Source organism: Pinus tabuliformis, chromosome 3_1 (genome assembly GCF_031772625.1).
Source record: "Pinus tabuliformis cultivar Carrire ecotype Pingquan chromosome 3_1, CPIR1, whole genome shotgun sequence".
Classification (NCBI taxonomy): Eukaryota; Viridiplantae; Streptophyta; class Pinopsida; order Pinales; family Pinaceae; genus Pinus; species Pinus tabuliformis.
This window is the reverse complement of record NC_142301.1, coordinates 921,885,611-921,902,356: the sequence shown is the minus strand read 5'-3', so window position 1 is coordinate 921,902,356 and position 16,746 is coordinate 921,885,611. Positions and strand designations below refer to the sequence as shown.

Below are 16,746 nucleotides of genomic sequence, written 5' to 3'. Positions count from 1 at the left end.
TGCCCATGACAGTTCCATCAATTTCAGGTTGACCTTCTAGCATTAAAAAGGAAGGTCGCATTAGTGCGAGAGGCTATTCTGCAGCAGAACGAGGAGTTGGAGGGCATGAGAGCAGTTTGTGATGAGTCCATGGCCAAATTGACTCACATTGGGGAGCGGTTGGATTCCCTACTGGTGCAGCTAGAGTGCATGTTGGAGCGTGAGAGCAGCCCTCTCCGAGCATACATAGATGGGGTTGGCAGTACTGTTAGGTTATCTTGCCCCATTGGACAGAGAGAGAGAGAGCTACCCAGTCAAATTTCATGTATGTTGGGGTTGTTCTATGTGCGGGAGTTTGTGCATTCGATCCCTCTCTTGAGGTTGGATGGCAAGAGATTCTAAGTTGGTACCTGGTGGAGTGGGTTATGGAGATGGTAGTGGACCCAGGTGGAGCTCAGCAGGAGTTTCTAGGCACTGGAGACGCTGGAAGCCCCGACTGGCATTGGGATCCGAGAGGGACCAACTATCATTTCCCAGGTATACCAGTTGACTACGACCTAAAGGGTACAGTTGACCTAGCAGTTGAGCATGCACCTCCGCTTGGGGACTTTCGGTCAACACCAGTGGCCAACCAGTTTATGGACAGGCTTCTTGGGTTGACTTGGTACAACATTTGTACACAGGATCATGGGGTGATCAGCACACTTTGACAGGGGTTTGTCGAAGGAGGTGGCATTAGTAGGCCACCAGATGGCGCCTTGTATGGAGTTGGGGATTCTCCACTTTTGAGTGGGGCACAGAGGATGCAGAGGAGTAGCGTAGGGGTAGCATCATTGCTAACAGCTAGGGAGATTCACTTCTTGGGTCCCTTAGGGAGGACTTGGAGGGGAGGTCCCCTCACCAGAGAGCATGGTGATGCGACAGTGGAGGTGATGATATGGGTTGGATGCGGGCCAACGCATATGGACACAACTTTAGGCCATCTCATTCAAGGATGGGTAGGAGCATCTAGTGTGGAGTAGTGGTCTGCAGATGGGCATGGAGACGCATGGGTGTGTGCCGTAGTATGTTGGACTACGCTGTGGAGTGGGAGTGCCTCACATTGCATTGAGTACATATGGGGAGTGACAAGTATAGTGACACAGGCGGGACACAGGACGGTACAGGATGGCATAATCGTAGCCAAGGGTATCCAGTGGTGTGCACGAGTAGGTCGCGGTGTACAATGACATGTCCAAGAGTACTGGGATGATCGGTGGTATGCAGGGGCGTATAATGCTGCACAACGAGGTCTTGGAGTGTTGCCTCTAGGGAGACCCATGGACAGAGACACCGAGCATACCTTTGGGTGTAGTTCACCCAAGATCAATGAGGACACAGATGAGCGATACTTGAGGGTATCCACGGGGACTCCTATGCTTGAACCTCTTCTACATCCCTCACGGACGCAGTCAATTTTGTTGTTGACCTTTTGCACTCTGGGCATGATCAACGGGGGACGAGGAGCTCGCCAGAGATCTTTGGGTGACACTCAGCACACTAGGGGGGAGACTTCTCAGCAGTGGCATTGGGTTAGTGCGTCAGTTGGCAGCCACAGGTTGGGGAATGAGGTGATCATCTGCAGGGGTGGCATATCGTTCATCACCGAGCCTACGGTTTGGGAGCTAGTCACGAGGGAGACATGTGTCACTCTTTTCTCAAGGCATGTCAAGACCATGCATGAGTAGAGGATATCGGGTATGACTGAGGTAGTTTCCCAATATGTTCGAGCTCCAGACATTATATTGGCACATTATCGAGAGGGCGGATGGCAGACCCAAGGGAGATGGTTGGAAGGGACAGGAGGGATCCACATACCCTGAATCGATTATGAGTATCAGATACCCATCTATTGGTTGCATTTAGGGGGTAGCTATTTGCCACACGTGGCTTCCAGCAATCATCGGTACTACATAATGGTAGGTACGGGACATATTAGCATGCATCAGATTATCCCACAAGATATGGAGCCTATATATTGATCACATGTAGGGACTAGAGATGAGGCATGGATGGATTCTTGTAGTTGTCAAAGCTATGTTACAGTAGGTCCAACTAGGGGATGTAGGGATTCAGTTGATTGATAGATCACTCTATCTCGTGATGGTCGAAGTCATGACAGAGAGTGGTCTAGTTCACTCTGGGGTTGGTACATGGGGGAACACAGTGGCCTTCATCAGATGGCGAGGCAGGCTTTCTTTGTGGCTGCACAGGTTCGGAGTTAGGTTTAGATGGGTAGACTTTGGCGTCATGGAGATGTTTGGGCAAGATGTGTCTCGCCTCTATCAGTATTCCACCATTGAGTTCCAGGAGAGGATACTGTCTGCGCACTATGGGGAGTATGACATAGTCAGAGTAGCACAGCATCAGCATGGTGGCACCACTCTGGGACTAGCAGGGAACTGGGGCATCACAACTCTTCACGGCTCAATGACCTTTAGGGATGCACTGGCTACTACAATGGGAGATCATACAGATCTTCCATTGGGCTTTGGCGAGTCACTGATGAAAAAGGGGACTTCTCGTACTTGCACTAGGAAGGACAGTGAGTGGAGCGACAGGCGCTTCATGTTGGATAGGATGGATTGAGATCCTAGTATTGAAGGATTCTTTCATATCAGGGCAGTGCAGAGGTCAGGGGCAATTCAGTGGCACATCTGGGACCCTGGCACATTTTGTAGTGACCGTGGGCAGCAGCAGTTAGAGAGGATGCTTGCTCAGGCATTCCTTGAAGACAAACGACTATTGGTGCATTGGAGAAACTTGTTGAATGAGGATGCCACCTGAGCAGGTGAACACATACGTGAGCTTCCAGTGTTGAAGTTGCTTGGGGACAAGCAACATTTGGGAGGGGAGGACTGTAATGTCCCTTTCGAAATTAACTTGTTACAGGTTTATCTATTCTACAATTGTGACAATTTTGGAGGCCATGGGACCCATGTGATTTTTGGAAAAGACTTACGAAGGAAAAAGGGGTCGAAATGTTTTGTTGACATGGCATGCGGGCCACCCACATGAGGAAATACGCACCACCTTAGAGGGAAGTTAGAATGACTAAGGAGGGAAAATCGAATTGCTAGTTGGAGGGGCCCCACATGGGAAAAGAGGCCCACAAATTATAAATAGAGGAGGCTCAGCCTCATTTGGGTATCTTTTGACATATTGAACTCAATCTTAGTTGCTCGAGCTGCTTAGCCGGGTTACTGTGTTGTTTAGCACATGAGTGTCTCTGAGCGGAGATCTCAAAGACTCAACCCTTGCTTCGATGGGCTTCGAGTGCCAGCCCTAGAAGAGAGTTCTTCTTCATCTCAATTCGTAGTAGCAGCAGGGAGACGAGTTACAACAGCTGTAAGTTGAGTACCAGCAACAGGGGGAATAACAACAGTGCAGGGATTGCATAGTCACAGCATGAGGCACTCCGGGAAGTTGGGGAGACGAGCATCCTTCATCATTTTGAGGAGTATAAAGGGCAGCTACAGACAAGAGGACCATCCTACACGCAAATCTCATTTCATCACACGTAGGACCATGTCATCTCCTCCATCACTTCACAGTCATTGGAGTGAGACTCTTTGGGGCAGCACCATCCGGGGGAGTTTGGAGCTGGGAGGCTGGGAGATCATTTGGAGGGCCATTTTAAGAGGATTGTTGGAGTTGGGAGAGCAGAGATTGACAGGATGAGTCAGAGCAACAGAATTCCAAATTGGAGGGCCAAGCTATAAAGGGTCAATTTTTGAAGGTTGGAACCAAGGGAAACCATTTCTGGGTTTTTCTGGGTTTTGGGCAAGGATCACACTCCTAATTTTATAGAATTTTCTGGGCAAATCTAAGGGGTCAAAGAGGGGTCCCAACTCAACCAACAGCTAGAGGAGCTAAGGGGAATTTGGGCCAAAATTTCGAGGTCAACATTTGGCCAATTCCTTCGTGGGTTATTCTAGGTATTTGGTGGAGAGGTCGAGGTTAATTTCTTGTAATTTTCTGAGCACCAGAGGTGGGGTTTCCAGTAGCATCTTTGCAGCAAACAACACAGTTTCACAAGGGCAGCACAGGGCATCATTGCAGCAGTTATTTGTGCCATCTGGGCTTGACATATTACCACCTGGGCTTGATCACGCTTGTCATTGAGGCAAGTTCAGGTGCACCACTTCCACATTATTGTACTGTTCTCCCAGATTATAATAAAATGGCTCAGTTGTTGGTTATTCTTGGACTTATATGGGTGTGCACTGAATGTCACTACAAATATGCCAAAAGCCTTGGACCCCTTTTGGGAGTATGGGGAGCCTGATGGTGGGACAAATTGGGATTATCTATCATGCAAATTGTGTGGGACCAAGATGACAAGAGGGGTTACGCGATTGAAATACCATCTGGCTAGACTCCCTAAACATGATGTTGGGCTTTGTAAGGTTTCTAGTGCGAAGCTTATACAAAAAGCTCTTGAAGCAATTGATGAAAAAGACAAAAAGAAGGAAGAGACAGAAAGAAACAAGGTTGAATGTGCAGGTAGATCTTTCGGGATATTTTCTTCTGATTTTGAGGTTGAGGGTAGTGGGAGGGGCTCCACAACATCACCTGGTAGTGCTAATGTTACTGGGAGTGGGAGGTCATCATGTTTTGTTCCACGAACAGGACAATGAGCACAACCTTCCATAAAATCAGTTGTTAAAAAAAGGAGAAGCAAGAAGCAGAGTTAAGAGGAGATGTCTTTTCTGGAGCGACTTACCTCTTAGCATCACCAAAACCAATCCATTTTGGCAGCCAATGTGTGATGTTAATTGTTGTTTTAGGCCCAGGGTACAAAAATGCTACATATGAGGAGTTGCGGGTGCCAATATTTCAAGCAGAAAAACAGGACATCAACTCTAGATTGGCGGAGTTGAAACAGACATGGGAAGTGTCTGGATGCACAATGATGTGTGATCATTGCACAGATAAGAAGGGTAGGACACTTCTAAATTTCTTGGTTCAGTGTCCTAAAGGTACCATGTTTAAATCAATGGATGAATTAACACATATAAAAGATGCAACAATGATATGTGAGTCGTTAGATGGGTTCATCCGGGAGATTGGTGTGCAAAATGTGGTAAAAGTCATAACAAATAATGCTGCTAATTATGTGTTTGTCGGTAGGATGCTTATGGAGAGGCACCACACATTATTCTGGACTCCATGTGCAGCACATTGTATCGATTTGCTGCTTGAGGATATGGGGAAACTCTCCTTCATCAAGGAGGTGATTGATATGGCTAGGAGTGTCCCCAAGTTTATATATAACCATGCTTTTGTTCTTAGCCTCATGAGGAGATACACTAGAAACAAGGAGTTGCGGCATCCTGCAATCACACGTTTTGCCACCAACTTTATTACTCTTCAGTTTTTGCTTCGATGCCAATTTGACTTTAACTAAATGTTTGTTTCTGATGAGTGGCGTGATTGTAGATACAACAGGAGACAGAGCGGGAGAGCCATTGCAAAAATGGTGTACATTGACACATTTTGGCAGGGAGTAAAAGAAGTGTGCTCAGTTAGTGAACCTATAGTAAAGGTTTTGAGATTGGTAGATGGGGACAAGCCTACAATGGCTTATTTGTATGAGGCCATGGGTAGGGCCAAGGAGGCCATTCATTCTTATGATGCAAACAAGGGTTCTGCTCGACTTGATAGACATATGATGTTATGGGATGTGATTGATAGTTGGTGGATAGGGATGCTTCATCAACCCATTCATGCAACAACACTCTTGCTCAACCCCACATTTTCATTCAAATGTGCCTTTGATTTTGATGGCAAGGTGATGGAAGGGCTCCATTCCTGTATTCAAAGGATGGTACCTAATCCTGAGCTTCGTAACAAAATCAATCGCGAGATACAATTTTATCAGGATTGTGTTGGCCTATTTGGCTTCGATGATGCTATCAGGGAAAGGACCCTCTTCATGCCACGTAAGTGACAAGTCATCACTCGTTAGGATTTTCAATTTATAATTTACTTAGTTATAATTCTAGATTTTTAAAATTCAATTATGTAACTTTTATTTGAAAGTTTAATTATGTTTTAAGTTTTTGACTTTTTTATCTCTCTATTTTGTTGTAGATATTTGGTGGCGAAGCTATGGTCCAAGGGCACCAAATTTGCAGAAATTAGCCATAAGAATCATGTGTCAAACATGTAGCTCTTCAGGGTGTGAGTGCAATTAGATTGTATTTGAGAAAATACACTCAAAAAAGCATAACAGGTATGACTTTGAGCTTCAGCCTTCAATTGAGCAATTACATTTATTTTAATTTTAATTTATGACCCTCAAGTGTCAAGAGTCAAAACTCATTAGTTTTTTTGACACTCTTACAGGTTGGAGTTCTCACGCCTCAATGATTTAGTGTATGTGCATTACAATATCTGACTTCGAGTGAAGCAAATAGAAACACCAATGGATCGCATGCCTGCCGATCTTTGGAGTACTCTACCAACAACTGTACCTTCCAGTCATGGAAAATGCTCATGAGTGAGAGGCCTGCAAGTCTCCTGGATAATGCATTAGCCACTACATTGTGCTTTCCCCGCACGTACTCAATATCAAAATCATAGACCTGCACTTTGCTGACCCATCTCTGTTGTTTTTCATTGAGGCCCTGCTGCCCCATGAAGTGGCAAAGACTATTGTGATCTGTCTTCACCTGAAATCGGTTACCCACAAAGCACTGCTGGAATTTGGCCAACACATTCATGATGGCCAACATCTCTTTGTCGTATATAGAATTCGACCTCTCATGTGGTAGGAGCTTTCGGCTCTCGAAATAAATGGGATGCCCATCCTGGGATAATACTGCCCCAATCCCCTCTCATGATGCATCACACTCCACTATGAACGGTTGAGTGAAATCTGGGAGTGCCAACACCGGGAAACTACTCATCACCTCCTTGAGGTGATCAAAAGCTAATTGGTCTCCATTTGTCCATGTAAAAGCCCCCTTCTTGGTCAAATCTGTGAGGGGTGCCACCAACTGCGAGAATCCCTTGACGAACTTTTGGTAATAGGTGCAGATGCCCAAAAATCCCCTCAACGTTGTCACATCTCTAGGCACCGACCAATCCTGAATAGCCTGTATCTTCTCCTCATGCACCTTCACCCCGTTTGCACCAATGATGTGCCCCAAGTAGAGCATCTCAGTCAGCCCAAACTCACACTTGGACAATTTGGCGTAAAACTATTGCTCCTCCAAAATACGCAACACCACCTCTAGATGCTGCAAGTGCTCCTCCCAAGTTCTGCTATATATCAAGATGTCGTCGAAAAACACCAATACAAACCTCCTCAACTACCCCTAAAACACATGGTTCATACACAACTAGAAGGTGGCGGGTGCGTTGATCAACCCAACGGGCATGACCAGAAACTCGAAATACCCATAGTGGCATCAGAAGACCGTCTTAGGGATGTCCTGATCCCTCGCCCTGATCTGATGGTACCCCAAGCGTTGATCTATCTTGGAGAAGTACTTAGCTCCTCTAAGCTCATCCATCAACTCATCAATGCGAGGGATGGGGTATCGGTTCTCCAAAGTCTTCTTGTTGAGCGCCCTGTAATCAATGCACATGTGCAAGGTTTCATCCTTCTTCTTCACCAGCACCACTGAAGAAGCAAAGGAGCTGGAACTTAGCCTAATGTGGCCCAACGCCAAAAACTCCCTGATGGCCCGCTCAATCTCGTCCTTATAGGCCTTGGGGTACTTATAAGGGGTGGTGATAACTGCCTACACACCTGGCTCCAACTCAATGGTGTGCTCGAATCCCCTGTCTGGTGGTTGCCCCATTGGGATGTCCTCAAATACCAGTGAGTATCTTTCTAATATGGTCTGTATGTCCGGGTGTGGTGGTTGGACCTATCCCCAACCTCTGAAATCCTCAGCTCCACGGCCCACGCTATGTCTCCATGCCTCAAATCTGCCTCCATTTGATGTGCTGAAACTATCTGTGGAGGATACAAGTGCATGCTGCTAAGGACTACCAACTTGCCATCCGGCTTGGTGAACTCCATCTCCAGTGTCCTCCAATTGGTGGTGACTCAGCCAAGGGAGTATCGCCATTGGACACCCATCACTACGTTGGTGTCTGATACGTCCATTACAAAGAAATGGTCTGTCATCGAGTAGTTCCCCATGGTCATTGTCAAAGCAGGAACATACCAAGTGCACTACATTATCCTGTCCCCCAGCACCAAAACAGAAAACCCCTCAAACTTTGTTGTGGTGATGCCCCTCCTCTGGACCATCTGAGCATCAATGAAGTTGTGGGTGGCCCCACTGTCTACTAGGACTAAGACACGTTTCCCCTGCACTATGCCTCTGATCCTCAAGGTCAGAAATTTGGGGACCCTGCAGAAGGAAGCAAGGACTTCCCCAGATGGTGTAAAAGATGCTCCCCCATGTGGTGGTGGTGGTGGTGGTCCCCTCTCTGTCGGGCTCTCACTGTCTCCCCCACCATACTCCAACTCCACATCATCCTCCTTATCACTATTCGAAAAGACCTCGATATAATGGGTCGTGCTCGTTGTGCACCGATGGTCTGGTGCCCATGGCTCCCGATAAGTAAAGCACAGTTTCCTCCTCCTGAGGTCTCCTCGAGTCTCCTCATCTAGCTGCCCACGTCCTTGGGTTTCTCTCTGTGGTGGTGGTCTAGTATCACTTCCCTTACGAGGGTAGGGAATATGTGATGGAATAGGTTCCCGGGTCTTGGGGATGGTCCGCTACAGGTCTCTAGCACATGTCACGGCCTCCTGTAGAGAAGAGAGCTTGCGTGACTTCACTAGTCCATGCAGTGGCTCAAGCAACCCCTCTATGAACGTGTACACCCTCCTAGCATCTAACAAATCTGACACCATAACTAAGACCCTCAAAAACTCCGATATATACTGCTCTGGATGACCCATTTGTCTGAGTTGGGTCAGCTCCTTGAAGTGAGCCTCCGGATCCCTTTGATCAAAACACTCCACCACTCTCCTTGTGACATCCTCATAGGAAGTCACGTTGGCATGCCCTAGAGTGGACAAGCTGTGAAACCACCAATCATGTGCCTCCCCCTCCAAGTGTAGGGTAGCCATTTTAATGGCTTCCACCTCCGTCATCCTGTTGAGCTGGAAATAAGTGTCCAGCTTCTCCACCCAAGCCCGAGCTATGCACTTGGTAGTGCCATCATATGTAGGGAAGTACATCCTCCCAATAGTACGCTGCAAGTCAGAGCTTTGCGTGCCCTGGCCTCCATAATTCCTGCCCTTCTCATTTTGCTTAAGCTAACAATATTCGCTAAAAGATTTGGTTGCCTTGAAATCTTGTCCCATGGATTGCCATTCCTTGAAATACTCCCCCATGGGCATTTGGTCATCTGGTCCACCCTGCTCACTAGGTGTTGATGGTAGGAAAGAAGGCAGTGTGGTCCTAGTTGGCCCACCTAGGGTTGCTGGGTGAGTAGCCGGCAAAGGGTGGTCATACTGTTGGGAGACCCCAGAAGTCTCCCCAAATAGGAAATCTCAGTGCATGCTTCGGTCCTAGTTTTGTTGTTTGATCTCATCCAACATCTCCTTTTGCCCCTTCGCTAAATCACCGAGGGCCTTCAAGAGGTTGTCAAACGCCACATCCTCCTTACTCCTAGGTTTCACCATGTCCTCTACTACCACAGCCTTTACATGCTCCTCAGTGTCCGGTGTAATCTCTAACTCCCTCTACCGGCTTCAATACCTCTGTCTCCTGTAGGCTATGTCACATGGTTCGAGTTCGAATTCGAGTTCGACAACGATTAAGTTCGATTTGAATTCGAATTTTCCAATCAGGTTCGAATGAGGTTCGACATTAGGTTCGACTACACATATTTTTCAATATATATATATATATATATATATATATATGACCTCGGTCTAATGGAGCAGGAATAACCTTGTATAATGGACGTTGCAAAGATTGAAGGATTAGACATTCTCGGCATATCTGTTTTAGCATACAAATCTACCTAGACATATCACAATTGCACAGCTAGTGATCTCGACATACCTGTGAGGATCTCAGCTGAATGGAGTAGCAAAGATCTAGGACAAAGGCACAGTGTCAATGGATCTCGCATAGCAGTCTTGGCATCAAGGCCTCGGTGATACTCCTGTAGAAGTCTAGACTCTAGACAAAGAACAACAATGATAGAACCTCTCTCTCGGCCTAATAAGATTGATGTTAGACGTTGTCTCGACTCTCAATCACACACACACACACACACATATATATATACTACAATTGTGGCACAATAACAAAGCCGCAGAAATGATCATTCTCGGAGGATACAATCCCTGCATAACAAAGAGCCACAGTAACCATTACAGTCTCGGAATAAATGAGACAGTAAGGACCTCAGTATAGTGAGGAATGGTATCTCATCTCGGTGGATCTATTTCTTAACAGTCAATATATGTATATATGTAATGGAAAGATCTTCGGATCCCTCACTATCTTTACATTATCTCACTGTCTCGGTGTAAGAAAGATCACAATGATCCTACAGTCATGGAATACACTCTCTCATGATCACAGTCAACATGATGGTCTAGAGTACAGTGATGAAGGTAGGATAAAACAGTTATCATGGCTGTCATAATGAAGTTCTCAATGCATCATTAAAAAAATTGAACCTTAAAAAATTCGTTAAAATTCGCCTTCAGGTTTGTTGAGGTTCGTTTAGGTTTGAGTTCGTTCAGGTTCGACTTGAGGTTCGAATTTCAGGTTCGGCGAACCTGAACGAATTTCAATTTTTTTTTTCAGGTTCGCCGAATTTCGAACCTGAACCTTCAGGTTCGCCGAACCTTGTGACATAGCCTGTAGGTGATATTCTGCATGTCCTCCTCACTCATAGGAAAATTCTCCCATGGCTGAGCCAAGAGCTAGGCTCTGATACCATTGTAATATTCCAAATTAGGAAATACAATGATATGCAAAGCAAATGACAAATTCAACAACAGAAAATTTTAAACTTTAGAGCACACCCATAAATAGACCGAAAGTGAGAAGCAGTTGAGCCATATTATTATAGACCTTGAGCACCTGGGATTGCCCAAAAAGGCAAGCGAATCAAAGCCCAAGTGATCAAACTACAAGCCTGGATGACCAAATCAGCTATCACAAGGATGCCCTGTGCTACCCCAGCAAAACTACACTGTCTCCTGCAAAGATGCTACTGAAAACCCCATCTCTAGTGCTTAGAAAATTCGGTCAAAATAATCCCAAGCTCCTCAAGCAAAACCCACCAAAACCCAGAAAGGGTTTGGCCTGGTTTTGACCCCCGAAATTCAGCCCCCAAAGCACCACGTCCTCCACAAATTGCTGGGAAGTACGGCCTGCCTGCACACCAGCGAAATCCTTCCCCAAGCACTCCAAAATTATTGCAAACACTCCCCCAAAGGATGCCCTTATCTACCTGGCAAGTACTAGCCTCACAACACAATCCTCCAACTCCCACGTGTGCCCAGTGAGAGGCTTTTATGCTGGCCTAGGAGCTGCAAATTTGTGCTAAACTGTAGCTGCCTCCTTTTGCTCCAAAATTCCACCCAAAATCTGTTATATCCCTGAACTTTCCTCACCAAATTCCCCTGGCAATTGGTCCCCGAAATGACCCCCATGTGTGCTCCTCCTACATCCTCCTGGAACACATTATGGCTGAGTGAATGTCTGAATATAAGTGAATAAAACCTCTCTAGGGTGGCACTTGAAGTCCCTTGAAGAAAGGGTGAGTTCTTCGCACAGAAAGCTCGTTGCTAAACAGCAAGTGACCCAGCTAAGCAGCTTGAGCAACAAAATGAGTTCAATTGACAAAGGGTGCTTTGTGAAGATGAGCTCTTCCTAGTTGTAATTTTGTGGGCCTTCATTCCTATGTGGGCCCCTTCACCTTGCCATTCGACTTCCCTCCAAGGCTATTCGAACTCTTCACGGCTAAGTGCGTTTCTCCCATGTGGGTGGCCCCCACACTCCACTAATAAAGTAATTCGCCCTCCTTTTCTTCCCTAAGTCCCTATGTCAAAATTGAGTGGGTTCCATGGCCTCCAAAACTATTATAGTTATAAAAAATTTAAATTTTCAAGAACACAAATTTTAAAATGCCCCATGTCAAACAAATTTAATTCTGAAATATAATTCTTATGTGATACTGATTATACTAACCATTAAATCATTATCAATATACTATATAAACCCTAACTTCGGAACGAAGTTTTTGAAAGGAGGGATGTATGTAATGGCCCACATACAATTACAAACAAAATGCGAATATTATCATACATACGGGGCATCCATATGATAGCTAGATATGCATGAATCACATGTATTGCACTAATATACAAACTGGCTAATACTGGAAAATGTCTAAATTAGGGTAATGAATTGATCATCGAAATAAATTCCTATCTCACCGAAATATAATGAATATATCAAGTTAGGTATTTGATACGTATACCACCCTTATATATATATATATATATATGATAATCCTTAATTAAAAGAAAATATAAAATAATAATATAATAATATAATTTAATTAAAATTATAAATAAAGTAAATTAATTTAATTAATAAAATAATGTTAACCCTAACTAAACTAATTAAAGTAATCCTATGTAGCACACCTTTTAAAAGGTGAACCTACTCAATAAAATCTCATAAAAATCAAATAAGGTTCAAGGGCATGCGGAGTTCCACATAACAGGAATAGAGACACTGAGATGGGAAAGGGAAGAAAGGCGATGGTTCGGAGAAATATAAGGAGAATGGGATGCTACTTAAAGGGGATCTTTTTCCTTTGGAGTGGAAGTGCGGGAAAGAGGATTTTTTCCAATAGAGAGTTACAGACAGAGTGAGGATCACTGAACCTTCATTGTTCTTGATGCTTTTGGGCACGAGGGCCAGAATGCTGAAATTCTGAAGTATTCTGGAGCTGGGTACCAAGGTTGTGCCCAGTTTCGTAGGGAGGTTTTGGTCATTGTGATAATGGAAGCAAATTTGGAGCTATGACAATCCGGGATCAACTTTAAACGTGGAAGCCAGGTATGTATCTGTGAATTAATTTGATAAATTTTGCCTTAAAATGTCCCAGCCTGGATTCTAAGCATCGATTTTGTTAAACTTTGTTAATTTTCCCATATTAGGGCTTCACAATATCTGCCCCTAAGTCTAGAAATTTCATTATTTACAGCATATAATACTAGACTCATAAATCTGATTTGCAAATCTGTATACATCACTGCAAAATAAATCTTGAAACAGATCTGCAGTAAGTCCATCTACCCTTCATTATTGTCATATGCCTTTCTAATGAAGATATCGAAGCCCCCCTATGTTGGCAGTAAGCTTTTTTTTAAGTGGGGAAAGAGAGTGCTGACGTGACACTGAGTAACTCTTTCGTGTTTCACTTGGTGAGGACTTCGCACCTTGGGCATGATTTTAAGTGGTAAAAGACACCTCTCATCATAATCTATATTTCTGACTATAACACTTGAACAGTTTCATAAAACTTCATGTTTGTATAGAGGCCATCTCACTGATATAAGTAGGTTATATCTCACTAATATAAGTAGGTTATAAAGATATGCAATTCCATATATAAGCATATTGATCAATCTCAGTTTGCTAGCAGGCTTATCATAATTGTCAATATTCAATCCATTATGGTAAACATGCTCGTGCTTCATTCACCTAATTATTGCTATGATATAGTTTATAAAACAATCTAGAATTATAACGGCATGCAAAGATGGGCATTAAAAAAAATGTTATGTTCCTAATTCAATAAATAAAAATAAGAAACCAAGATCAATGTCATTGTAATTTGACCACGGCACACTTGAGAGACATATAGTCAATAGCCAATATACCTGGGCGTCCTCTCTTACTCTCAAGTTTTGTCCAGTTGGATCCAATAAATCATTTATGACCTACAATAAAACAACAAGATGACAAATAATCAGGTTGAATATACCAAAAAGAAAAGAACAAGAGGCATGCCACTGACAAAGCTTAGAATTAATCTACAAAGAAATGTAACATAAACCCTTTTTAATAAGCATTACAAATACAAATATATAATATATAGATAAAAGCAAGCAACTATCAAATTTTATACTTAGCTACAAATAAATGTAGCATAAATATTTGTTAACATATAATAAGCATTACAGACACAATACTACAAAAATTGGGTGCCATGGTGGATCACACAAGCACAAAATGATAGGCTCGGAATCATAATAACAAAATAAAACGCAATATTCACCAAGGATATCAAATGGTCTTTTACCATATTCCCCCACAATATAAGATATTTCATATCTAAGGATCCCCTTTCATCACTACTTTGTTCAGTTCGCAAACAAGCTCAAGGAATAGTGAAGGCTTATTATTGCTATTGGATTTAAAATCATGGAATAGGATTTAATATAGTGAGGCCTTATTTATTGTACATTTACAATCTCCCAACTGGCTTTTGAAATTCACCCAATTTGATCTAAATCTTCTTAGTTCAGAAAAAATAGGAATTTACATACATAAGAGATGCAGAATAAAAAAGTTTTATTTCAATGGAGCCACTGATACAATGAAGTAGATACACTTATTATCCATATATTTGGTAGTTGGGTCATTGGCATTCCCTAACTACTGATATTTTAATTTAATGACACTTTATTAAACTAATGTTGTTCACTTAATACCATAAATGAAAAAATCGCCAAAAAATTGGCAACATTGCGTAAAAATGCACTTCCAAATTGAAAATGAGAAATTGTTTGCAAAACCAAAGATGTGATCATTAAAAAAAATCTTGCCATCATGAATTTTTGGGGAAAAATCAACAACGCTTGAAAAAAGGCCTTTATAAGCCTGAAATTTGATTTTTTGGGGTCATTTCTCTGACTTTTCTTTGGCTGGAAGCCATAATTGGCAGTATTAATTAAATAAGTGCTTCTATAGCTTAGTAGTAATAACCATATGAAATAAATAATGGCGGAAACAAAAAAAATTCAGAATCATATAGAGATACAAGCTTATGAATGGTGTTAAGATAAGATCCTAAAATTTAAAAATATAAAACACTTCAGTATGTGTTTACAATTTTATGAAACCATACACTTAAAATTTGTAGGACTTCAAGATATATTGAGATTTTCTACGGCTTCCTTTATCCATTAACATTTGTCGTGGAAGGAAATTATAATATAATAATTGTCTATGAGAAAACATTGATATGCTTCACTAATAGAAGATCATGAGCCAGGCACAAGATCTCTCCCCAAAGTTGGGGAAGTCATGAGTTCACTCTTTTGATCCCCTCATGATTAGGCTTTGAAATCAAGGCCAATGGTTTACCCCATTTACCATCCATGGATCATAGGGAAGTGCTCAAAGGATTTTTCAAGAGATATTTTGTTGAAAAAATCACCAAAACTCAGCAAGGCTTGCAAAAAGGCCAATATAAGCCTGAAATTTCATTTTTTGGGGTCACCTTTTTTTGTTGGAAGCCATAATTGGTAGTATTAGTTAGATAAAGGACATCACTAGCATTGAGGTTGATCTAATTATAGGTGCTTCTATAGCTTAGTAGTAATAAGTTATAACCATATGAAATAAATAATGACGGAAACAAATAAATTTCAGAATCATAAAGAGATGCAAGATTATGAATGTTGTTAAGATAAGATCCTAAAATTTAGAAATACAAAACATTCAGTATTTGTTTACAATTTTATGAAAATCATACACTTACAATTTGTAGAACTTTAAGATATATTGAGATTTTCTATGGCTTCCATTATCCATTAACATTTGGCATGCAAGGAAATTATAATAATGTAGCAAAGTTTATAATATTTTTCTGTGAGAAAACATTGACATGCTTTACTAATAAATGATCATGAGCCAGGCGCAAGATCTCTCCCCAAAGTTAGGGAAGTCATGACTTCACTCTTGATCCCCTCAAGGTTACGCTTTGAAATCAAGGCCAGAGGTTTACCCCATTTACCATCCATGGATCATGGGGAAGTGCTCAGACGATTTTTCATGAGATATTTTGTTGAATTTTTTAACCCCAGTAAATTACAAATTGTTTCCTAGAAATTTTCCTTCTTGTTCTAATTTGATTTTTCATCATGCTGAACAAAACGTACTACTAGGATTTCAACTAACAAATAAAAAATCAATTTTCAAGAGAGGCAAAAAGTTCAATCAGCCATTTCCATTAACAAACACATACAAATTTTCCTTTCAAATCTGCCCTTTAGTTAATGTTATTGCAATATACCCCCAAGGAGGAATGTTTTTGAAGGTCGTTGATTGCAGTGGAGTGAAAGGTGCAGCATTCATCTCCAAAATTATTATTGATACAATAGAAACTGTGGGGCCACAAATTTTTGTCGAAGTCATCACAAACAATGCACATGTTTATAGAGCTGCAGGCTTAATTCTAGCGGGTCAATATGATCGCATCTTTTGGATGTTAATGTTCCAATGTTTTATGCTTAACACAATCACTTATTCCAATTTTTCTTCAATTAGCAATCAATTTCCAATATAATTCAATCTTCCAACGACAATAAGCAATTGTAGATAGAACAGTAAATCAAATGCACAATAGAAGACAGCCAAGAACAACAGAAACATGGTTTTTGGTAAAAGACAAGCAAAAACCCCACAAGGGGGAAACCCTTTTCAA

General features: G+C 42.4%; 1 protein-coding gene across 1 annotated transcript in view; it reads right to left on the bottom strand.

Moving 5' to 3' along the window:
* LOC149190754 (kinesin-like protein KIN-7E, chloroplastic) overlaps window positions 1-16,746 on the bottom strand; it is a 325,467-nt gene that overhangs the window by 200,329 nt on the left and 108,392 nt on the right. Inside the window, exon 4 of the mRNA XM_089410586.1 lies at window positions 13,916-13,975. Coding sequence (XP_089266712.1) covers window positions 13,916-13,975 — 60 coding nt within the window. The remainder of the gene's footprint in view (window positions 1-13,915; window positions 13,976-16,746) is intronic.